The 25093-nt window shown below is 39.2% G+C and overlaps 1 protein-coding gene across 1 annotated transcript in view; it reads left to right on the top strand.

Annotated features, from left to right (window-relative positions):
- The window catches only part of LOC124798998 (cytochrome P450 4V2-like), a 101927-nt gene extending 98787 nt beyond the window's left edge, over positions 1-3140 (top strand). The window contains exon 7 of the mRNA XM_047262534.1: positions 1769-3140. Coding sequence (XP_047118490.1) covers positions 1769-2009 — 241 coding nt within the window. The 3' untranslated portion in view covers positions 2010-3140. The remainder of the gene's footprint in view (positions 1-1768) is intronic.
- Positions 3141-25093: the final 21953 nt, after the last annotated feature.

Below are 25093 nucleotides of genomic sequence, written 5' to 3'. Positions count from 1 at the left end.
CACTGACGAAACAAATTGCAACAACAAAAAATAGTGAATGTAGAATAATGAAATGTCGAGAATACATCTGTCTACGTAACATATTTAACTGAGTACCTTTGCAAGATCACAGGTTCAAGGATGTGCGAGATAAGCCATTCCAAATGTGAGATGCTCGTACATTAACATACGGTGTAGCGAAAGAATGTTGAGCACAGGCATGCAAACTTCAATCCGTTGTTTTTTTTTTTTTTCAGGTAAGGCGTGTCAGTTTGTCGGATGGAGTTCTGTGTCTGTTGCAGTTTGCCTGCCAATAAAGAGACTGTTAATGGTTTTTACTAATGTGGTAGAGTGACGTACGCACATGTCCCATATGAGCTCAACAGATCTAGTAATCGAACAGGCCAAAGCAACACGTCGATGCCGTGTAGAGTATGTAGGGTTACAGCAACGGTGTGTTGACGACAGTTAACCTGTTGGAAAATAGCTCTGCAGGGCTGTTCAAGAATGGCAGCACAACAGTATAATCACCAAACTGACGTACAATTTGGCAGTTAGGTTGCGTAGGACACCCACAAGAGGGCTCCTACTGTCGTACGAAATCGTGTCCCAGACCACAACTCCAGGTATAGGTCCCTCGTGTTGGCACGCAGACAGCTGGGTTGCAGGCCCTCATCTGGCCTCCTCCTAACCAACACGCGGCCATCACAGGCACCGAGGCAGAACCAGCTTTCATCAGAAGACATAACAGGCCTCTATCCTGCCCTGCATTGAGCTCTCACTTGACACCACTGAAGTCACAAACGACGGTGGCACACAGTCATTGGTATGCACGCTACAGGGCGGCTGGCTAGGAACTATCCTTGAAATAATACATTTATAACAGTTCATTTTGTCACTGTGGTGCCCATATTGTTGGCGCAGATTGAGTACGAATCGCCAGAGCCATACGCCAAACACGATGGTCTTTGCTCTCGGTGGGGGAAAATGGCCGTCCAGAGCCCGGTCTACCTGCAGCCGGACATTTTCACGGCCACCGCCGCCAGCAACTATTCCTGCCAAGTATTGATGTAGTATCGCAGATAGAAGATCTATCTACTCATAGACCTATTACACGACCTCGTTGGAGCTCAGTGAGTTGCTGATAATGGTGTCTTTGTCACCTGAATGGCATTGTCGACTAACATCAACTCACCGCGTCTAATTTCACAAGTAACTACGCTCGCGACTGTTAAAGACCTGATTTGAATCCTCATGGTAATGCCACTTGCGCCATTCTTATACGACTGGCAGGAAATCTCAACAGACATCGTCTTTCAGATGTAGAAACACACCTACCAATTTTCGTTTACGTTGCACAACACCTCTATCATGTTGCGATTTTTTTTTCTTTGGGGCAGTGTATAATGTCAGGAAATGTCGTATTGTGCGAAGCATATTCCTCCCGTAGCTGTTTCATTAACTCACTTTTGTGCGGATGGTTTTTGTTACATTCCTTATTATTCACCAGGTTCCGTAATCAAGCTAGGGGAATTTATGTATTGCTCATAAAAGCTTAACAAAACCATCTAAGCTGAAAAATTTAGCATCAGTTTCCCACATAGTTAACTTACAACCAGCATGAGAAAGTAAGGCTTCCAGATGACAGCGTTCGTGAAGATTTTTGGCGGTGTTTGCATAAAGGAGATGAGCAGATATTATTATGTGCGCCTTACCTGTCGCTATTATATTTACACTATACATCGCTAACACTTTAAGTGCGGTTCTGAGTGTCGACGCTTCGCCGCAGGTTCCTGCCTGAGGAGAGCAAGGAGCGGCACCCGTTCGCCTTCCTGCCGTTCGGCGGCGGGCCGCGCTCCTGCCTGGGCAGCAAGTACGCGCAGCTGCAGATGCGCGCCGCCCTCTCCAGGCTGCTGCCGGCGTTCCGCGTGACCACGACGGCCACGCGCGAGGAGCTCGAGGACTTCCAAATGGGAATGGTAATCAGCCCACGGAAGGGTTTCAAGTTGCACTTTGAACCGCTGGACTGATACGGGGTACCCAAAGACACAGCTTTGAGCGTCATGGACTCAAAAGAAGTGCTTTCCTCGATAACCGACGATTTAATTGCTGCAGTAAATTAAACTTTCACGGACGAATACTTCAGATTCAAGTCGCTGATATCTTCACATAATGTGGATAAGGAATTTGTGGCATCACTCATTCTCTCTCTATTGGATACTGCCACGCTTCCGACTGATTTAGTGCTGGCTCATCGTCGTTAGAGTAGCAGTAGACAGTGTTATGAGGTTTTCTATGCATACACTGCAAACGCAAAATGTTGTCATCTTAATGTAACAGAAATAGGCAAAAGTTTCTATTTCTAGTCAGACTATATAAAATTAGTCTTTAAGTGTAAGACTTAGTTTTAGCACCACATATAGCTCGTATTTATGACTGGGATGGAGAACAAGATGTTAAAATACATTAGAATCATACATGCTATAACGGAGAGATTATATGGCTTTTGATCATATAGTAGCTATTTGAGGACTTACATACCATTCATCATAATTCAACACCGCTGATTATTTTAAAAGTTCCTTCCTGAGACTTGTTCTGTAATTTCGTTTTCGTGTCAAAACGGTGCTATTTTTATGAAGGTACAAATATTAGTGAGCTGTTATGCTAACTATGTTCTCCTGAACACATACTCCTAACTACAAAGAGCTGAGCGTTAAATACATTGTAATAATAGCAGACATTCAAGGTACAGTATTGGGTTTATCCTTCATGTATCATTTTTCGAAACGTGTATTGGATGATGTACCTCTTCTTACATATTATTTATTACTGTGCTTGTTAAGAAACACTCGAGATAATTTCCACCTTGTGCAAGATACAATTCATTTACTTTTACGAGTATGCGTTTAAGCACTTAATGTACAGTCTTTAGTGGTCTTTATTTTTGGCGTAATTTTATCCATGTTTCTACAATATGCTGTAGTATAGAACGAAAGTTCCAAGTAGATAGCAGCAACACTGAGACCCCTAGAATGTCCATTGCCTTTTAGAATAGTTACGGTACCATCTGTTACTCTAATAAGGAATGTACTTATTTTACTGCCCCTGTCACTTTAGATTTTGCTGCGTTGTATACTAAGATTGAGCTAAGCTATACACAGTGCTGTTCACATTAAAACCACGATCAGACACTGACTGCCCTATATTTACTCAACCCAGTGATGTATCATTTAACCTGCTAATACAACAAGACTAAAATCCTCGTATGAAATAAATTTTCAGTCCATAATTTGGTCGACATTTATGGAAAAGTTATACCACAGAAACTGGCACCTGAAGAACCGAAATTTTGCAGTTGAAACTGCACACCATCACCTGAAACGACAAATTTCACTTTTATATTCCAATCAATAGTACAGCTACATAAAAATTACACTAGTGAACAAATTCAAACTTTTTTCTACATCTTGTTTGCAAATGGATGGATTTACCTAATTTTAGGGTGCTGAATACACTGGTGAAATCAATTTATCTCCATGACGTCACATTTCCTAGATACACAGCAAAATAGGAAGTGGTAATTGAGAAAATTGACACAATTTAGTCAAACAACAATACACATTCAGAACGTTTGAAATCAATACTATTTTGTATGTATATATGGGCATGATTCCAACAAAAGGTCCAAATAAGTTCAGAAGATACTTTCACCTTTAATCGTCTTTTGATTTTGAAAAATGCGACGACGGAGCTCTTCTGTTTGCCGTTTCATCACTGTCCCTACCAAGACCCCAGCAATAGTCACCCATCATCGAAGGGTTACAATGGCCTTGGTAACGGTGTTCCATGGTATGAATATATTGGTGAAAGCGTTCACCATGCTCATCGATTACGGCTCCCTAATTTTCCCTGAAGAAATCAAGGTGAGAAAGCAAAAAGTGAATTTTAAGCGACATTCTACACCCCATTTTCTTATAGTTGTCCAACAGATCATTCACAATGGTAACAAAGTTTTTGTCTTTTCTATTATCCAAAAAGCCCTTCACAACTGCTTTAAAAGTAGACCAAGCAGCTAACTGGATATCTGTGGGTTTGGTATCAAAAGTTGGATCTTTCAGCAAGTTTATTATTTGTGGTCAACACATATACCCTCTTTCAGCTTTGCCTCCTTAATTTGGGAAACTTTTCTTTGAAGTGATTGAAGGCCTCACCTTCTTTATCAACAGCTTTTACAAAGTATTGTTCACATTTACGTTTACATGAATATATCACTTCCTTATACTTCCTCGTATGCCATTCCTTGACTGTATATTATTTCTTGGTGTCACGGCTGTCCCAAAGGCACAAAAAGCAGCAGTATTTCGTGAATCCAGCCTGTAAACCTGTAAGGAGTGCACCAACATTTAAATCGCAGTAAAACTGTCATTCATGATCCTTATATTAGATTGCCTCTAGCAGCAATGCGATGGATTCATAAGTTTCTTTAATGTCTTCTGCTTAAGCCAAAGGTACCAATGGAAATGCATTGCCATTATGCAATAATACTACTTTCAAGCTGATTTTACTGGAGTCAATAAATTGTCGCCACTCCTGAGGATTATGTTGTACACCTAGCTGCATCATCAGACCATTGACATCTCTACATACACACATTGAATTCTGTATATCGAAATATTGAGCAAAGGAAGCGTCTATTGATCTGAAACGTGAAATTCTTGTCTCTGGAGCTAGAAGGTTCCTTTGTAGCAGTCTCGACCCCAAGAGTTCAGCTTATTTTTTCCAAAGGTTTAGATCGCGAACCAAATCGCTGAATTCCTTTCGGTTAAAGAACTGATACGAAGTGTCATGATATTGAGGGCAGTACTCTTCTATCTGTGCAATACTTTCTGATTCACTTCACATGGTGTCTGGTTCCATGGATTTCAAGTTACAGACAGGAACAGGTCATCCCTCATCATGGGGCATAGGTTAAATGCACTGAAGATACGTTAGGATACTTTATGTCTAGTTTTGCTTCAATGTACCAAAATACTTGTAAGGCAGAACTAACAGTCTAAATAATGATCATTCAGCTCACACCACACCAATCGGAACAGCGAATGGCATGGCTCGGCGTTTTTCTTTCAACCACTCGGTTTATATTGTAGTGCAAGTTATGCGGGCAATATGAGGTGATCACCAACAGGACAATCAAAATACAATTTGTATGCATTCTTATCAAAATCAGTCATTGGTTTCCATTGGGCTTTTGGAGTGAATTTCCCACACACTTAACATAAGTTGTCGGGGCGGTATAGACAGCAACGAGATTTACTAGTTGCCATTTTTCTTCGTGTAAGTTTTTAAACTCAAAAAATTAGCACTATCTTTCACGGGAAACACTCACTGAGGATCTCTTTCACACCACTGGATTACCACACCAACCATTTACTGACGATTTGTAGATCTTCTAGTTCTCCTCTGCAAATCAAAAACTAACAAATAAACATTCAAACAGAAGAACAGCAAAAATCGAAATACTGAAAACGTGAAATAAAAATACCTTTGAAAACTCAAAAATGGTACTTGCTAGAACATTGTGAAAGGTATATTTGCATTCTACACATGAAAATATATCCTATTTCATGTATCACATCAAATATACAAAATGGCTGTTGACTAGTGTTATCAACACGGCATGATTTGCGTATTTACCACTAGTTTCATATGTCTGTAGAAAATTACCGTGTCATTTTTGTGATTTGTTTATGCGTTCAGAATCCTACATGACGATTATTTCAGTGCGGATGGTATTTATAGCGACGCAATTATGAAAATTTCCTATGAAGGGATGTATATAAAATACGTGTTTAATTTTCGATACTTACGAAGAAACTGCTGCGTAAATTTAACTGTAAAATGTTGGGAACGTTCACAACATTGGAACAGGAACAGCAATGTAAAAAAGAGTAACTTTAAAAATTTGACTTCGCCACACATATTAGCTACATTAGCAACTGTGTGCATACTGTTGTCCTGACATTTATATCAAGTACGCTAGATATTAATTGCTGTCCTCTATAATTATGTTCCAATTTAAAAAGTATTCCCTTTTTTGTGTTTTCTGGGGAGATGTTCGAAAACCTTTATAACTTTCAGTTCATTGTAGATAATACGAGTACAGTGAAAGATTTATTCTGCATTTATCTATTTCTGTTATTTGTCACCTATACTTATTTATGGGTTAGGTGTCGCCACTTCTAAGTCATTGGTCTCACGCGAACCCTGTAAGTTCAGGCACTTTATATTCACACTAACACTTTTCGCAGAAATTCTTGAGTACGAGATTGCAGCGTAATTTTGAGGCAAAAAATACTCAGAGTAGTTTATATTTTTATGATATGTAAGTTGTCATGCTTGCCAACTACTAAACACTGGTTTATGTGAACATTCACGAATTTGCTACTTAGTCCTGGTATAACACAACACCGTTCACTGGTTGGAACTTTTAAATGAGATTCACTGGTGCATAATCTTTCGTTTCTAGAAATATGGGCACTTGCTTGTTCCTTAGGTCCTAAGTTTAACTTGAGGAACGAACTTTTACTGTGTAGCGACTCATTTTATGTTAAGCAATCTTATTACTACGTGGAAATGCTAAAATGAATTTATTCCAGAGAATAGGACTGCTAATTCTAAAATGCAGAACAGACAAAAATTTTGTTGTTGCCTATTATGGAACCCGGTGACTTCTAAAAATCTTGCGAGATGGTTGGTATCGACACATCAACGAACTCTGTGTCTCGCACTGTAGTGGAAAGAGGCATCAAGGGAAATCATTATCTCGGAATAAGCCGTTCATGTGTATTCAGAAATAAAGTTACAGATTCCATACGAACCTCATGTTTACCGAGAATCAGAGCTTACCAGTAACACACTCTCCTGCACATGTCTTGATGTGTAATCGGAACACTACACTTACTGTTGCATGTTTCTTCTGCCACGCCATCACACAGTTCCTCCCACTCACAGAGACCTTGAATATATTATATCCATCCACCCTCACTCTCCTCCCAGTTTAACAGTGAACTGTCCACTGCTATGTCAATTTTACTATCGCCCTTCCTTTAATATCATCGAAGCTTGTTTTGACTTTATTTTCTTCTGAGTCAGTCCTACCGACGGCCATTTCTTTTACTACTTCTTGATATCTTTCCTCAAGCTCTTTCCGCTTGGTTGCTTGCACTTCTTATTCATTTGATTCTTAAATGCTTTATATTGCTGTGTTTCTACTGTTGGGCTCGTCTTGTCTCTCCCTGAACATCTTTATATTTCCTTCTTTCGTCGACCAGTTACAGTATTTCCCTTGTTATCCAAGGTTTATCCGCAGTTAGAATCCTTGTAACTGTATTTGTCTGTCCAACAGCTGTGCTTGCCCTCTTTAGCGATGTCCACTCATCTTCAGCTGAAGTGCCTACACTGGTATTCCTTATCGTAGTATCAACATCCTTAGCGGATTTAAGAGGCGTCCCATCATTCCGCTTTACTCCACTATCCCACCTCATCCTCACTGATTCTTTCGAAAGATGATCTTAACACAATCCTATTCTTCATCTAACTGTATAACTGCTCCTGGATACAATTTACATTCCGGTATCTGATTTCGGAATCTCTGTGTAACCGTGATGTAATCCATCTGCCGTCTACCCGTGTCCCAAGTCTTTTCAAAGCGTACCGTCTCCTAATGTCATTCCTGAACAGAGTTTTCGCAATTGCCATCTTCAGTTTATTGCAGAACTATTAGACTTTCTTCTTACTCAAAAGCTTTCATTCTCGCCAACCTTTCTTCTGTTCCTTGTCGTACAACCACTTTCGAACCCCTATGCTTATGAGGTTTTCCACCCACTTCACACCCGTTCTATATCCTCATGTACTTTCTCCGTATCACATTTTACTTCCGATTTGTCATGTATATCCGGACTACCATATCGGCGTTTGTTTGCTGTCGAATCTGATGAGAACAGACCTATCACTAAACTGTCCACAGTATCATACTCTCTGCCCTACTTTCATATTCATAAAGAACCCTATTTCCTTTATACCATTTTCTGCTGCTCTTGATATTACCCTACATTATGTGGCTAGACATTCATCATTCAGTTTCACCTCGCTAACCGCCACTAAATCTGCTCTGAGTCTTTAATTTTCACTTTTCAGAATTTTTAGCTCTCCTGCTACTTTGAAACATCTGAAATTCTATGCTCCCACTCGTATGATGTAATCCTTAGTTGGTTATCATATCCTTTCCTCGTGGTCATCTCCCACTTCGCAGTCTCCTACCGGAGAACCGGATATACAGTCAAATGGCGGTAATATTATCGTTTAAGAACCTACTCAGTACACGAAATGTGTTATGTATATGTCCTGCGGCCCAGACGACGAGTAGGAGCACTTCTGAAGCGCTGTTCACGGTGACATGTTCATCGATGAAGCTTGCTGACAAACGTGACTGAACTCGGGAGGCGACCAGTTTACGTCATTCTATGGTCAATTTCGATATTCTCGTGCCGACACAACTTTAAAGAATTGAAAACCAAGATAGAGGACGTTACTGTATGCCGAGAGGATGTGGAGAATAGATTTTCTGTGACTCTGAAAAACATGTAAGCCCAGGGACGGAGAAGTTAAATAACATGGATTATAAACTTGCATCATTTTCGTGTAGAGTTAACATGGAAGAAGGAGTTGAATCATACGCAAAAGTTGCATACAAAGCAGAAATACTGAAACAAATAGTTTTTGTAATGATCAGTACCTAGAAGATTTGCTTGTGAATTGTTACTGCAGCATACTTCTCTGATAATTCTAACAGTCTATAGATCTCCTCTAGGAAACCTTCAGCGATTTGTGGAAAATCTAAATGCATTATTGAGCTGCTTTCATATAATAAGGAACAGTTACCAGTCTGCAGAGCTATCGATGAAGATATCTTGACAGATAAGCACAGGAAAAATGATTTAGTATCACTATTTGGTCGTTTCAGTCTAATTTCAGTAGTCATTTTTCCAAATCCTGTGCAGTAAAGTAGTAGGACAACATCTTTATAGTCAGTGGTCAGGTTGAAACCGCCCGCATCTCGTGGTCGTGCGGTAGCGTTCTCGCTTCCCACGCCCGGGTTCCCGGGTTCGATTCCCGGCGAGGTCAGGGATTTTCTCTGCCTCGTGATGGCTGGGTGTCGTGTGATGACCTTAGGTTAGTTAGGTTTAAGTAGTTCTAAGTTCTAGGGGACTGATGACCTAAGCTGTTAAGTCCCATAGTGCTCAGAGCCATTAGCCAGGTTGAAACAATTAATGTACTCCCAAATGCTAATGGATTATCTGATCAGACGCTTAATTAATGGAAAAAAACACTTTGGCACCTTTCAACCATGAGCCAGATTCATATAGAGCAGAGAGCCTTACTAATGAGATACCTTATTTTAAGAGAAGATAAAAGGGGTGGTATTTGATGAGGTGTATGCAGAGAGATATGCTAATGTCTGATTCACAGTAATCTATAGGATATTTGTGTCAATTTTTGGGAGCTGCTTTCCTAAAAATTGTACAGAAATGCATTATAAAAGTAGGCCACAAGTAACCAAAGGAATTAAAATCGCATATGAAAGGAAGAGGGAAATTTTTGTAAAGCCCAGAGGAAGTCAAGATCTGACGTTACTTTCCTACTACAAATAATATAATAGTATTATAAGGATAAAACAGTAGTAAAACTACATGCGACATTTGTGACTGGGAGACAGGACACTCAGTCAGTGTTCTAAATTCCACAATTGAACTATATGGCAATGTCGTGTTTCGTAATTCACAAGATGCAAGTACTTTGGATAATCATTTCCTAAGTGTGGCAACAAATATAGGAATAAATGCCTCGACTGAAAAAGCAAGAGAATATATGAAAAAAGTCATTCCACAAAACTTTAAGCAATTAGAAATAGCACAAAAATCCATCACTGAAATTAAGACAACCATAAAAATTCTAAAAAAAATAGCTCATATAGGCTTTATGGAATTTCGAACATAATTCTGAAAAGTTGTTTCATCTTAATAAGTAATACCCTTAGTAATATGTGCAATGCATCACTGGCACAGGGATTTTTTCCTCACAGGTTAGAATGTACAGTCGTTAAACAACCTCGTAAGAAATATGGCAAGAAAGGCTTAACCAACTACCGTCCAATTTCGTTACTGACATATTGTTTCCAAAATATTCGAAAAGTAACGTACTCAAGTGGAAACAATTCGATTAGCATGTCACAGTCTGAACTCCTTAACGTTTGCACGACAGAGAATACTATTCACGCTTTCACTCATCGAATAGTAGTCTTATATAGTAATATATCGTCAGGTGGTATTGATTGTGATCTTCTCGAGGCGTTTGATTTTGAGACCATGTTAATGTCTTAGAGAAAACTCAAATTTTATGAGATTCGTGGCTTTATACACATCTAGTATGAATCATACAAGTAAACAGAATGCAAAAGTTGTGCTGAATAACTAAAACGATGTCAGGAAGGCAGAAAATTTTAAATACCATGGAAAAACGAAAAAGGAAGTCCCAAAAGCTTTAATTTTGGATCCACTCGTATTCCTCATATAGGTGAATGATCTTCTACTTACCATCCAATAACCAAAATTTGCATTATTTGCACCTGATGCTAGTGTTGTAAAAAATCCCGTTATGCAGTAAGCAACAGAAAAGTTGGTAAATGATATTTTTGAAACAAATATTAAGTAGTTCTCTGAAAACAAACTCTTCCCAAATTTTTAAGAAAACACACTGAATCATATTGACAATTGATGTAGCACATGAGCAGGACTAAGTAAACAGGGTAGAATGCTACAGATTTTTGGATGTACATATTGATGAAAACTTGAGTTGGTAGAAGTTCAGCTACTTCTGCTCTTCACGAAAATGCTCATAACGGAAAGAAATGTATCAACCTCCTAATCTATTTTGCATATTTCCACTCAATATCTTACAGAGTAGTTTTCTGGGGTAACTCATCACTTAGAAAGAAAGTATTGATTGCACAAAAGCGAGAAGTAAGAAAAATAGGCGGCGTTCACCTATGGACATCGTATAGATACCTCCTCAGGGAGCTAAGAATCTTAACTGCGCCGTCATTGCACATATATTCACTAATGAAAGTCGTCATTAACAACCCATAACAATTTGAGAAGAACAGCGGTGTACATATCCACAACACTAGAGGGAAAATTATTTTATTAACTATGGTTAAAGTTATCAGTATCGCAGAATGGAGTTCAACATAGAACAACAAAAAATGTTAACTTTGACAAATAGCATAAGATATCTGACAAGTAACGAAGCAAGTTTTAAATCTAATTTAAAATCAGCTTTCCTGAAAAGTTCCTTTTGTTGCATAGATGAAATTCTACTTAACAACTGGTAGCTGGTAAACAAATGGAGATGCGTGAGTAGGACTAAAAGTAAGAACGTTAATCTTGTATATGTATCCTGTAAACTGATTCGTTTATTCCGATAAAAGAATTGTTTAAATGATCTACAGAACTTGTAAATAACTACCATAAAGCGCCAGTCGACCAGCATGTGCATATACACCAGTTGGCACCCGTGGAAGCACAACCATAAACCTAAGAAAGACCGTTAGCTCAGAACATTTTTCTACTAAGCAAAACTTTACTTTGATCGATTATCTTGCCCTGTAGTGCAGGAATACTTCTAAGGATTGCCCCGACAGATCTCTCAGAACTTCACGTCACCTTCCCCTGTATAACCAGAATTAGTATTATAGCAGGTTATCCGCGGGAGGGTAGCCGCATGGTATAAGGCGTCCTGCACGGTCCGCTTGCCTCCCCCCGTCGGTAGTTCGTGTCCTCCCTCGAGTATGGGTATGTGTGTTGTCCATTACGTAAGTTAGTTTAAGTTAGATTAAATAGTGTTTAAGCTTAGGGGCCGATGACATAAGCAGCATGGTTCCATAAGATCTTACCACAAAAACAGAAAATAGCAGGTTAAAATTTCTGGCACTCCATTTCACGATAAAATTATCTGTGACCCTTTCTCAGTGCCGCCCAAATGATTTTTCTGTACCTCCGTCATGAGTAGCACACATCTATAACTGCGTCACGTCTTCACCAGCCCTACAGTGCCAACCCCTCTCACACCATTAGCAGGACAGAGAGGTGATAAAAAATTGGGCCTGTCAGCTTACGTACCACGATGCAGTATTCTTGATACTGCTGGTTAATTGTAGTGTGAGGTGGAGCAAATTACGAAATTGTATTATGAATTTTTGGTATGTAGACCCTATATAGCTATGTCCGGGTGCCTCTACCCTATGTTTCCAGAACGAGATTTTCACTCTGCAGCGGAGTGTGCGCTGATATGAAACTTCCTGGCAGATTAAAACTGTGTGCCCGACCGAGACTCGAACTTGGGACCTTTGCCTTTCGCGGGCAAGTGCTCTACCATCTGAGCCACCGAAGCACGACTCACGCCCGGTCCTCACAGCTTTACTTCTGACAGTATCTCGTCTCCTACCTTCCAAACTTTACAGAAGCTCTCCTGCGAAGCTTGCAGAACTAGCACTCCTGAAATAAAGGATACTGCGGAGACATGGCTTAGCCACAGCCTGGGGGATGTTCTCAGAATGAGATTTTCACTCTGCAGCGGAGTTTGCGCTGATATGAAACTTCCTGGAAGATTTAAACTGTGTGCCCGACCGAGACTCGAACTTGGGACCTTTGCCTTTCGCGGGCAAGTGATCTACCATCTGAGCTACCGAAGCACGACTCACGCCCGGTAGGAGACGAGATACTGTCAGGAGTAAAGCTGTGAGAACCTAGCGTGAGTCGTGCTTCGGTAGCTCTGATGGTAGGGCATATGCCCGCGAAAGGTAAAGGTCCCACGTTCGAGTCTTGGTCGGGCACACAGTTTTAATCTGCCAGGAAGTTTCATATCAGCGCACACTCCGCTGCAGAGTGAAAGGCTCATTCTGGAAACATTCCTCAGGCTGTGGCTAAGCCATGTCTCTGCAGTATCCTTTCTTTCAGGAGTGCTAGTTCTGCAAGGGTCGTAGGACAGCTTCTGTAAAGTTTGGAAGATAGGAGACGAGATACTGTCAGAAGTAAAGCTGTGAGGACCGGGCGTAAGTCGTGCTTCGGTAACTCAGATGGTAGAGCACTTGCCCGCGAAAGGCAAAGGTCCCACGTTCGAGTCTCGGTTGGACACACTGTTTTAATCTGCCACGATGTTTATCCCGTATGTCTTTTGACAAAATACAATTTTTCTTCATAATATCAACCTTGTAGGTGATTACTATTCCTTTTGTACGAGCTGCGTTTGCGAAAACATATGGAGGGTCTCGTGATGATCCTTATTGTTCGGACTAATCCTAAAACTATGTATTCATATAATAGCCAATCCCTGAAACCCTGGAAAGTAAGTACTTGTCAGGATTAACCATTCTCTGTGCGGACTCTCTCTTCAAACACATGTGGACGAAGGTCTGTACGCCGGCCGGAGTGGCCGAGCGGTTAAAGGCGCTACAGTCTGGAACCGCACGACCGCTACGGTCGCAGGTTCGAATCCTGCCTCGGGCATATATGTGTGTGATGTCCTTAGGTTAGTTAGGTTTACGTAGTTCTAAGTTCTAGGGGACCTATGACCACAGCAGTTGTGTCCCATAGTGCTCAGAGCCATTTCAACCAGTTTCGAAGGTCTGTACACATAGCGTGTGTGAATCACTTAGCCTTCCAAAAATTTCCGCGATACCATATAAGGAAACTTGCCTCTTGTTGGTACGGATTAGGTTTCTTAGCTTGTTCGTCATTCAGTGCCGTTTAAATGGGCGTCACTGCATGTATTGAAATGCTGACATTCAGAAAAATATTTCAAATTTTCTTCCGAATGTCAAATTATGCCTTAAAAGAAAGAAGGGAATTATTATGAATTAGTTATAGATAAATTGGGGTCAGCCTCAACAGTGCAGTAAGGAAAGAGGAAAATGGTGTATCACTGGCGTACATATTGAGAAGGTCCTTGTGATACTTTCTTTAGACGATGTCGCTGAAACATTTTCGCACGACATGAAATCGATTTGCAAGTGCAAGATACTTCTATACTGAGGACTTCAGCTTCTTACCTGACGGAAACGTCACTGAGTGGTACTTCATTTACATGTCTCGTAGTTCTGATATTTTGAATACCAAGCGAAAAATAATCATCCTACACTGAAAAGTCAAAGAAACTGGTACAACTGCCTAATATCGTCTAGGGCCCCTTTGAAAATGCAGAAGCGCCGAAACACGGAACGGCATAGACTCGACTAATGTCTGAAGTAGTGATGGATGGAACTGGCACACCATGAATACTGCAGGCTTTGTCTCCTGCAGTCATCGAGGGTACACGAGTGAGCCCATATCGATGATGTTTCGTTGAATGATTCCCACGCTGACTCTTGTTGATGGCACGGTATTTAAATCGGCAGGAATTTGCGGAAAGATTGCACTTCTGTCACTTTGAAAGATCCTCTTCAGTCGTCATGGGTCCCATTCTTGCAGGATATTTTTCCTGCGCGGTGATGTTGGAGGTTTTATGTTTTACCGGATTCCTGATATTCACGGTGGACTCGTGATATGGTTGAACGGGAAAATCCCCGATTCATCGCTACCTCGGTGATGCTGTGTCCCATCGCTCTCGCGCTGACTGTAACACCACGTTCAAACTCACTTAAATCTTGATAAAGTGGCATTGTAGCAGCAGTAGCCCATCTAACAACTGCACAAGACACTTGTTGTCTTATATAGGCGTTGCCGACAGCATTTCTGTGTTCTGCCTGTTTAATACAAATGCCTATACCAGTTTCTTTGGCGCTTCAGTGTATTTATGTCATGTTAATCGAAGGTGTGCTTTACTCGTGTTGGTCACGAGAACGAGTAGCGGCACTTCCGTCTTAGAACATGTCGAAACTGAGACTGAACTGGCTAACTAGAGTTCGTGATTTTCAAAGCAATGCATTAATTTGTAGGGCAAATGAGCGAGTACTGTTGAGCTTTGTGGTGCGCTTCCGCAGCAAATGTACAGGAAGTGACGGTGTAAGAGGCGCGAGACGGACATTGGTTTCTATCCGTAATATCCTCTTCCACTGGAATAAAATCATGTTAAGTGCCTTTCCCTGTGAGCAAACTTGCGAAGAGAGTGCTCTACCTCTGTCACAGGAGGCCTCCCCACATTCGAACTCTCTTAAAGCAGCCACATGACTCGGTACCTATGAAGTCGCTCAAGGTAGCAACACAGAGTAGTAAACATCAGTTCAGTACTACATGTCTATAATAAATTCGTGACAGTGAAATCTATGTACGTCTTTCAAAGAATCGTACCTGTCTGTGATATGTGCAACAGTTCTAAGCTACTTCTGGACTCTTTAGTGCTGTAAAAGATCCTGCCACCAGGCGCCACATATAGCACTATACCCAACAGAACAAATAGTCCTGTCATGGGGAAAGCCATGTATAACACTATTATACGGGGAACTGTGAATATACACGTCACAAACGAGTCTACTTTCCCCAACTGTCGTTTAATGTTGCCCCCTTTACAGTATTTGACTGTGATATATTGCTAAAGGATATGGAAATCAGACTATTCGTACCTTTTCCTTAGAATTTTCATGTTGTTATTCGAAAGAAAAACAGCAAAAATGGAATAATACTTAATCTAGGACCTTTCTGTACCAAGTTCAAGAAGTGGTTTGTCTAATGGATTTACGGTCGCCAAACTATCTATGCAAAGGTATGGTTAAGTTTCAGAAAAGAAAAAGAGTTAAATTTGGTCCGCTTCCCTGGTATTCCCGAACATAATTTCAGAAGTGAATATAACTTTGCAAGAGATGGTTCTGAGAAAACCACAGGAATCTTTTAGCTACAACACCAATATAGACATATAGTTTTGCTCTAGAAAGGCCAGGAATATTTAATCATCACTACGTTCTGAAAATATATGGCCAGAGGGACTTCAATGGTTGCATTATTGTATAACTGACAAATTAAATATTTAAATATTCTAATAACATATTCCATAAATTTAAATTTATTAAGGCACCTTGTTTATACCTTTCTCTTAAGGATACAGGGTACTTCTGTGGCTCAGTATTATGTAAAAATCAACACCTATTCTTTCAGGCACTGCCTATAATTTATATGTTTTATAGATTTTTTGTTGATATTAGGTAATGCAGCACACGTTCTAAACAAATTAGAACTATTTTGGATATTTTTGAACCCGCTTAGGTGTATTAAGAAATTACAAAGAAACTGATGCAATATTTTTCCAAAATGCTTTCTCAAATTGAGGTACCATTTAATCCAATGTTATACATTTGAAGGAGACAAAATTTTTACCAGATACGCATGACATGATTTCTAAGGTACTAGGGTAAAAAGTATCACATCTTTCCCTTATGCAATTGGTGAAACATTCATATGTATTCCGAGTGCCCCCATGAAAACATTTACTAAGCAAAACAGGGTCACTCTGGTCTTTAAAAATTGTTTTTATTTCATACGTAACAGGCTCAGGAAAACAATGCTTATGATGGTATGTTTGACCACTCTCTTTTGCATTTTGGTAACCACACCAAGAATCTGCTACTTTAGGGCAAAGTCTGGGAACAGGGTGGTCATTTGTGGATAACTTAACGAAAGTAGGTGGCCCATAAAGCTTTTCTCATTGATGTAACATCTTTCAGAGGTGCAGTTCCTCTAATGGACAGTCCATAATATCTCTGCAGAAGGTCTGTTTCACTTTCAGTCAATCTTCCTCCGCTAGACAGAGATTTTCCATCAGATAGCAACTTCACTTTCATTTCTCTTCGTATCTTCCTCATTCTAGCAGCCTTCTTTTGCACATGTCAACAATACTCCAGTTTTGTTACCAAGGTATCACCATAAACACTGAACTTATTAGTTTTATTTAAAGCTTTAGAGTCCCCATCGCCTAGGTACTTCGTATATCTAACTTTATAAACGGGCACGGACCTGAAATATTCTTAGAGGTCCATCACACTCCATACCTCCACTGTAACCATCATAATTCTTAGAACACTGATGTTCAGTTTGTCCTTCAGTGTTACCATGGCTGGTGTGGCAGTACTTAGATAAGCCCTCAACATCAACAACTTTTCCAGTCTACAGATAAGTAGCATTTACAACACTATTCGAGAAACGATGTCCTTGACGTTGCCATGTCCCATCAAGTGCAACAGCTATGTCCCTGATTCAACTAGGATTTACAGTTTCTTCTACTGCACGTTTCATAGATGCTTTAGACACAACCGTCGAGGCACCTGAAAGAATTTTTATGTACTTTCTGAACCTACTGGGAGGAGGAGGAAAGTCCATCAAACCACAAAACGCTTGAGCAGCCTTTTTTCCTTTTCCTACCGCACTCATTGCATACACTAACTGCAATGTTCGAAGTCATTTTCGAGGTGGATTTATTGCAGGATCTACTCAGAACAACTAATTTTGACGCTAAACCATTCTCGCTACTTTGTTTTTCAGTTATTTCATGACAATCTACAATATCACATTGTTTACATTTCACTACTTTCTTTATCAAAGAAGATAAGACGCCCACATCAACAATAACAAATCCACTACAAACAGCGTCATTGTTAATACAAAAATTCGAATCACTGGGAGGCGTGCCATGTGGGAGTTTATTCCCTAAAGAACTGATATGTAGGTTACTTTCAAAAGTGTGGCTTGCTTTTTTTGAGAACTGGTTATGACGGAATTTCCTTTTATTGATTTTCTTGATGCGTGACATAGTTCGTATTTATTGAATACTAAAGGATATGTACTTCCACAATTATATGCAGCACTTGATGAACAAACACTCAGTAGCACGTGAACAAACAGCTTCAGCAAATCAAAAGTAAACTCCAGTAAAGGTAATCATTTACAGACAGTGGAAACCTGCACTGCTACCCACATATACTATGTATCATACGTATAATCGCTGTAAACAGAAGTTCACAGTTCTTTTCGAAATAATACTGATTTCAGTAACAGAAATAAAGGTGGAGTGGCGAGTGGTGGAATACATGACCGTAACCGTAAAATTTGGTATAATACGAAATTTTTCATTTGAAACCCTATCAGGAAAGATAACAGAATTTAATAAAGTCTTGACAAATTTCGAATTTACCATCATTTATAAGTACACTATATCCTTAACAAACGATATTTGAAATGCTAAACGTCACTCAGTACTGTCATTCAGTACTTTTATGTAACGCTACTTCAGTGTTACTGTGACAATAAGAAATTTTCTTCTCATAAGAGTTTTATCATAACTTTACTCAAAACTGAAACCTGCAAAATTTCAGTATTTATGCATGACAAGTTCGTCTTTTTAGCGAAACTCACTTTCACTTTACTTATTACGGCAAAGAGTTGTTGTTGTTGTTATGGTCTTCGGTTCTGAGATTGGTTTGATGCAGCTCTCTATGCTACTCTATCCTGTGCAAGCTTCTTCATCTCCCAGTACCTGCTGATCTGGTTAGTGTTATCATCTCTTGGTCTCCCTCTACGATTTTTACCCTCAACACTCCCCTCCCTTGATGCCTAAGAACATGTCCTACCAATCGATCCCTTCTTCTAGTCAAGTTGTGCCACAAACTTCTCTTCTCCCCAATACTGTTCAATACCTCTTCATTAGTTATGTGATCTACCCATCACATACCACAAAGAATAAGAATATTAAAATCGTTAAATTTGTCTGAAAACATCTACTTCAGTATTTAAGCAAAATTAAAATTCAGCACTTGTACTACATAAATGATACAGTAACTTTAGTCCACAACAGTCATCTTCAGAATTTTTTTCGGAGATGGAAATTAGTGTATGTAAATACTGATTAAAGCACTTCAAAATTTTTCGTAAGAGGTTTACCCGGAATAATCAAACACCAGAAAGGACCCAATATAGGTCGGTTGGTTGGTTAATTTGGGGGAGGGAACAAGAAACAGAGAGGTCATCGGTCCCATCGGACTAGGGAAGGATGGAAAAGGAAATCACCGCGCCGTTTCAAAGGAACCATTCCTGCATTTGCCTGAATTGAGTAAGGGAAATCACCGAAAACCTAAATCAGGACTGCCAGACTCACCTTTGAACCGTCGTCCCCGCGATAGTGAGTGCAGTGTACTAACCACTAGCCACGTCGCTCGTTCGTATAAAGGTGAATGAGAAGGAATAAAATAATTGGGTGAACAAAATTTCATGTTTAACACAATAATTATCCGAAAGAGTGAAATTTGAATTGATAGCCTACAATTCTATTTATAAAGTTCGTAACCTGTTGGCTGCAGTCGTTTGGCGTGGCTGGTAACAATGCAGGTTACAGTACATATGGTATGCCGTACAAGTTTCTTGAAGTATGGACTAATTAATTCTTCTTGGTGTCATTTTAACTTCCATCACATTGCCCTAAAACCTGAACAAATGCTGAAATAATTCCGCAGTCTTCATCCGAGGCTACTGTTCAACATTTTCCAGGCACTGCATCGCCTGCTCCGTCTGAGTGTTGCCTCTTTCATTACTGCCTACAGACTGTGTCCCCTCCTTCGAACTCACTCTACAGCTAACGTGCCAAAAACCCAAGCCCACTTTTACGTTTCCCCCAATTACTTTCGTAGAGTACAAAAGGACTCCATACATACGTAACACATATTCTACAAATTGTTCCTAGGTGTGTATTATTTTATACAAATGACAACTTATACAAATTTATAAAATTAATTGCCCGAATATCTTCATTTCATTAATGTATGACAAAATATTATTTACCAAATTATACAGTTCTCATATTTCTTTACATAAGTTACATACATACACTCCAGCATCACATACTTCACACTTTCCATATAGTATTTGCATATCACAGATACATTACGACAGACTTTAGAGGCAAAATATTTATAATTTAGTAGAGTGATTGAAGAATAGTGTTACAGTGAAGTATGGAGCACTAGAGTACTAACGCAGTTTTGGAGAGGCACACCCAACCTGACGCACATCCAACATGATGCACACCCAACCTGATGCACATCACAGCTATAGTCAGCCATTCCCACCTACTTCGACACAGGATGAGCAAAAGGCAGGTGTGCTGCCAGACCTACTCCCACCGACAGATAATCGTGGATGACCTGCATGCTGTCATATCCAAACGGTCAGTGGCGGCTCACGAGTAAACATTCTGAACGTTCACAAATTTTTAGATTTGGATAAATATGAGAGTATGAAATCAAAAGCACTTGCTGTATAACAGTCATGCTTAAGAAATTTACACAACTTCTGCCACTAACAATAATTTAATTACAGTAATAATAATAATAATAATGATGATGATGATAATGACAATAATAGTAATATGGAGAAATTTTCTGAACAAAGAATGAATTGTTTTTGTGAAACTTTGCCTTTTTGTACTAAGTAATACAATTTGGGGCAAGAACAAAATAACGTTTAAGCTTTCGCTACTCTCAGTTTTGCGTTTTGGTGCAAGTGGAAGTTTTCGTTCTTTTTTTATTTTTGTGAACAAATGTACAAGTTCCATAACACATGTATTAGGTAAAGAATTAACTTCCAGGTTAAATATCAGATATTCTTACGCTGTACCCAAGCAACACCTCACGCTTGTTGTAAGCGTGTTTATTAAAAGTTCGCTTGTAGTCACGTTTTTATTTTTGTTACTTGGTCACTTTCCCAGTCAGAGACTCTACTCTGGGAGACCCTAGTTCCTTTGTGGCTAATTATTTCCGGTAATTTTCTTTTCTGTTAGCATTTAAAATAGATTCAACGGAGTTCATGCTGACACCACTCACGAATGCCGATTCCTGCAAAGTAAACAATCAACTCTAAACACTAACTGTCGTTTATGAAAATTATGAAATTCAAACAGTAAAATCTATCAACATGGTTACTTGACCAGAATACAAATTAGGTTATTGGACCACTAGTAAGATTCTTTGAGTATGACGTACAGGATGGAGTAAAAAATGTAGTTATGAATGAAGACAGGCAGGAATAAAGGAATTGTACCTACCAACAACTGAAATGAAAAAATGAAAACAACTGCTATACTACATTCAGGTAGCGAAATTAGTGGTTCCTGTAGTAATTTATATGAAGGAATAAAGAAGCATACAAATGTTACCGAGTTATCAGTACAAGCAGTTAGAGTAGTCACGGCAAGTTAGTCTAGAAGTAAAATGATGAAGAAGTAGATTGTAATGGAATTAAAACTGCAAAACAGAACATTTTCAGTGAATGCTATAATGGTTCCGGGTCTGTGCGTCAGTTTGATTTGGAGGACAGATTGGTTAATTGTTAATAGGGGAATGCTAGATTTTACAGGGGGTGTAATGAGGATAAGAGATGAACAGGAGCAAGAAGTAGTTAATTTTAGTAGAAGTGAGTCTACAAAAACTACAGGTGATGATGCGAGAGTAAAAATCATAAGGGATCATATGTACTATAACTATGAACCACAAGAAAGCTTATGTTTGTATCTGGGGGTGTCCCAAGATGAAGAGGTAAGTATAGTGGATAGAATCAAAGAAAAGACGCAAGTATTAAGGGTTAAGTGAGGAAGAGGCATACGATTTGAAAAAATCTACTACAGCATCAAAAAGCAATTTCAAAGAAACCTGGGTGACTGAAGGATTATGAATATAGTTGCCAGGTAATATTACATGTTCTGTTTAGGTTTAAACCGTATTCCATTCCGTTGGCGAAAAGAGATGCTGTAGATAAAGAATGAAGGTAATGATTGCATGGCGAATTATCGAGCGATCTCAGAGTAGTTTTTACAGTTCCCAAACTGTGAGAAAGAAAGATAGCTCAGCACAATTAACTTTGGATGTTAGAGCTTTCAAGGAAGGCAATTTGCCACAGATGGATAGGTCTGAAGCACTGCAAGAGCTTGTACAAAAGTTCAGTGGCGTCAGGATATTAACAAGTATAGACTTGTCTGCCAGCTTCTGTCAGGTCCCACAAGTTCAAAACTGTGGAAAGGTTACCGCGTTAGTTTATCAGGGGATGGAGTTGTCAATTCAGAGTATTGTCAATTGGCTTGAAGATCTCAGCAACTGCTTTTGGTATGTATGTTCAAAAACGTGCTGGGGGAGCAGCTGTTGAACAAAATTACAGAGTATATAGACTATGTTTTAATTGCTGCCAAATTCTATCTTGGAGAAGAATACCATTATTGTACATATGGAAAACTCCGAATTCGGAAAGGGGGAAATTAAATTTCTAGGACATATTATATCGCCTTAAAGTATTAAGTCACACCAAGAAAACTGAAATTCTAGTAGAAACTTTCCAAGACCTGAGAACACATAGCAGACCATAGCCTTCTTTGGTTTAACCGGATTGTATCGCAAATTTGTGAATAATCAGGCATTTAATGCGAAAGCCCTACTTCAGTTAACGAAGAAGAACGCCACATGGATCTGGACCCAGGAGTGCGAACCAGAATTTCAAAAAATAAGATATGACTAAGTAATAGTATTGTTTTGTCGCATCTAGACTTGAATGTAACTTATTCCATTTTTACTGGCAGCTCTGAATAGGGGTTTAGAGCTCCTCTTTGTCAACTCATAGAAAACTGAGATACAGTGGATATAAAATCTTTTGCTCTTGCCAGTGAGATACTAAAAAAATGGGACATATGATACTCAGTAACAGCAAAAGAAACGCTACCAGTGGTATGGGCGTTTAAGAAATTCAGATACGATATTATAGGATGGAAAGTAAAAGTGTTTACAGACCACAAGGCACTGTCATTCCTGATGGATTGTATGCTGAGTCATAACGGATTAACGAGATGGGCTTTAGTGCTTCAGGAATATGATTTCACAGTAGAATGCATGCCAGCGGAAAGCAATACTGTGGATGATGCATTATCCAGATTGCCAACAGGTATGGATAAAGTCGATGTTAATGAATCAGGGCAGTGAGAAGTCTCCATGTTATACGTAACTATGGTAAAACAAGAAGAAAAATGAGGTCATTAAAAATATGAGAATTTGAACATAATATGGACGACACTATTAAAATGATAAAAGCCGATTGAGAAGGAAAGTGAACGACAAGGTGAGGAAGCACTATGTCACACATAAAGGAGTGTCCTGTCATAGAAGAGACTCAGAAAAACACCAGTGGCAGGTCTATTGGCCAGAACATGAAATTCAGACGCTTTTGTAATTCACACATTTCACATATGATCAGTTTGGGGCCAAGAAATATGTAAATAAAATTAAGGAGAGTTTGTATTTCAATAATTTAGAAAGGAAGGCACAGAAAATTCTAAAACCATGTGAAGTGTGTCGGAAAGCAAAAGCTTTAAATTCTAGCAGTAAAGTGGAAATGCATACCATGATCCTAACAAAAATTCTGGAAAGGGTGTGTGCTTAACTCCATGGTCCCCTTTTCACCTAACAAAGAGAGTAAAACTATCCGTTCGTTGTGTTGGACATGTTCTTGAAACATGTAAAACTATAACCACTAAGTAAGCCTACTGGTACGTCGGTCTCAAATAAAATCAAGAATGCCTACATAATGAAGATAGTTAAGCAGATAGGATCATCAGTGACAGTAGACCACAATTTACATAAAAGTATCGGAAAAATATCTTGAAGAATGTTGACATAATATACACCATCGTCAATTAAATACGGGTGAAAGAATTACGCGAGAAATGAATATGTTTAAAGCATACTGCTCTAGAGAACATCATGAGTGGGTAAATTATGCAGAAGCATTTGAGGTAATTCTGAACGAATTACTGCATTCTACCACGGAAATATCGCCACATGAGCCGTTCGCAGGAGAAAAGATATGTGGTGTAATGCATCAGATACTATGTTTCCCACAGAGTATATCAGTTAATGAAAAGAGGGACTTAGCCTTAGGTACAATGAAAAATAAACAGCTAAAGTGAAGGACAAATTCAACAAACATGATAAGAAAAGGACATATCAATGTGACGAATTGGCACTGATCATGTCGAGACATAGGTCTTCCAAATTAAACTCAGACATCAAAAAATTCTATGAGATATACGAAGAACTATACAATATCATCAGGATAGGTAACCCCAATGCAGTGGAGGTCGCCAACATTAAAACATTAACAAGCAAAGGAATATACGACATCAAGCACTTAAAAAATATTATGACTAGTAAACCAGAGGGGGCAATAGCGTTCTTTGTAGTGCTAGGTAACTGAAGATTACCAGGTGCCCGAGCTAACTGAAAGCATTCTTCACTTTCTTTTCCAGCGGTTAGTTCTTCCCCTTCTGTCATTCAGAACTATAACTTTCTTCTTGAACATTCTTCTTTATCAAGGTTAAGATGAGCATATTTTCATACACGTATGTGACAACAAAGAAACAAGTTATGACACATACAAAGCAACCAAGCAGAATAACCATCTGTATTGGATAGGTTAAATACAGACATTTACTACAATGACGTGGGCAGGCCAGAATATACGAAGTATAGGATTATAGGTACACCAGTAAGAGAACATAGTACACATTCAGAAATAGACGCCAGTAGAATGTTAATGCACAACAAATATGAAGTACCTAGAGGAACGACTTTTAATTATTTATAACAACCATAAACAAAGCTTTATCTTTGAAAATATTCCGAGATTAGGTAATCAAGACGAGGGCTATTATATATTTCACAGATGAAATAGCGCAAAATAAATAAACTGAGGACTACAGAAGAAGGGGACGACGCTAAACCAGATATGTAAATATGACAGTTTAAAATACAAGAAATTCTGGTGCCAAAATTGATGAAAATAACTAAAGGTTGTCTTGGGATGATGTAAGATTGTATCAATACCGACAAATCATTACTCTTCAGCATGAACTGAAACGGCGAAGTGGTTTCCGCTATAAAGCATTATGACACACTTACAGGCTAGGAATAGTACTGTCAAAAACGTTTATGGTAAATGGAGATTTATGGTTACTAGACGAGAAAAAGTTGCCCAATTTTTTATGA

The sequence above is a fragment of the Schistocerca piceifrons genome, chromosome 5 (genome assembly GCF_021461385.2).
Source record: "Schistocerca piceifrons isolate TAMUIC-IGC-003096 chromosome 5, iqSchPice1.1, whole genome shotgun sequence".
Taxonomy (NCBI): domain Eukaryota; kingdom Metazoa; phylum Arthropoda; class Insecta; order Orthoptera; family Acrididae; genus Schistocerca; species Schistocerca piceifrons.
This window is presented reverse-complemented; position numbering and strand designations above follow the sequence as displayed.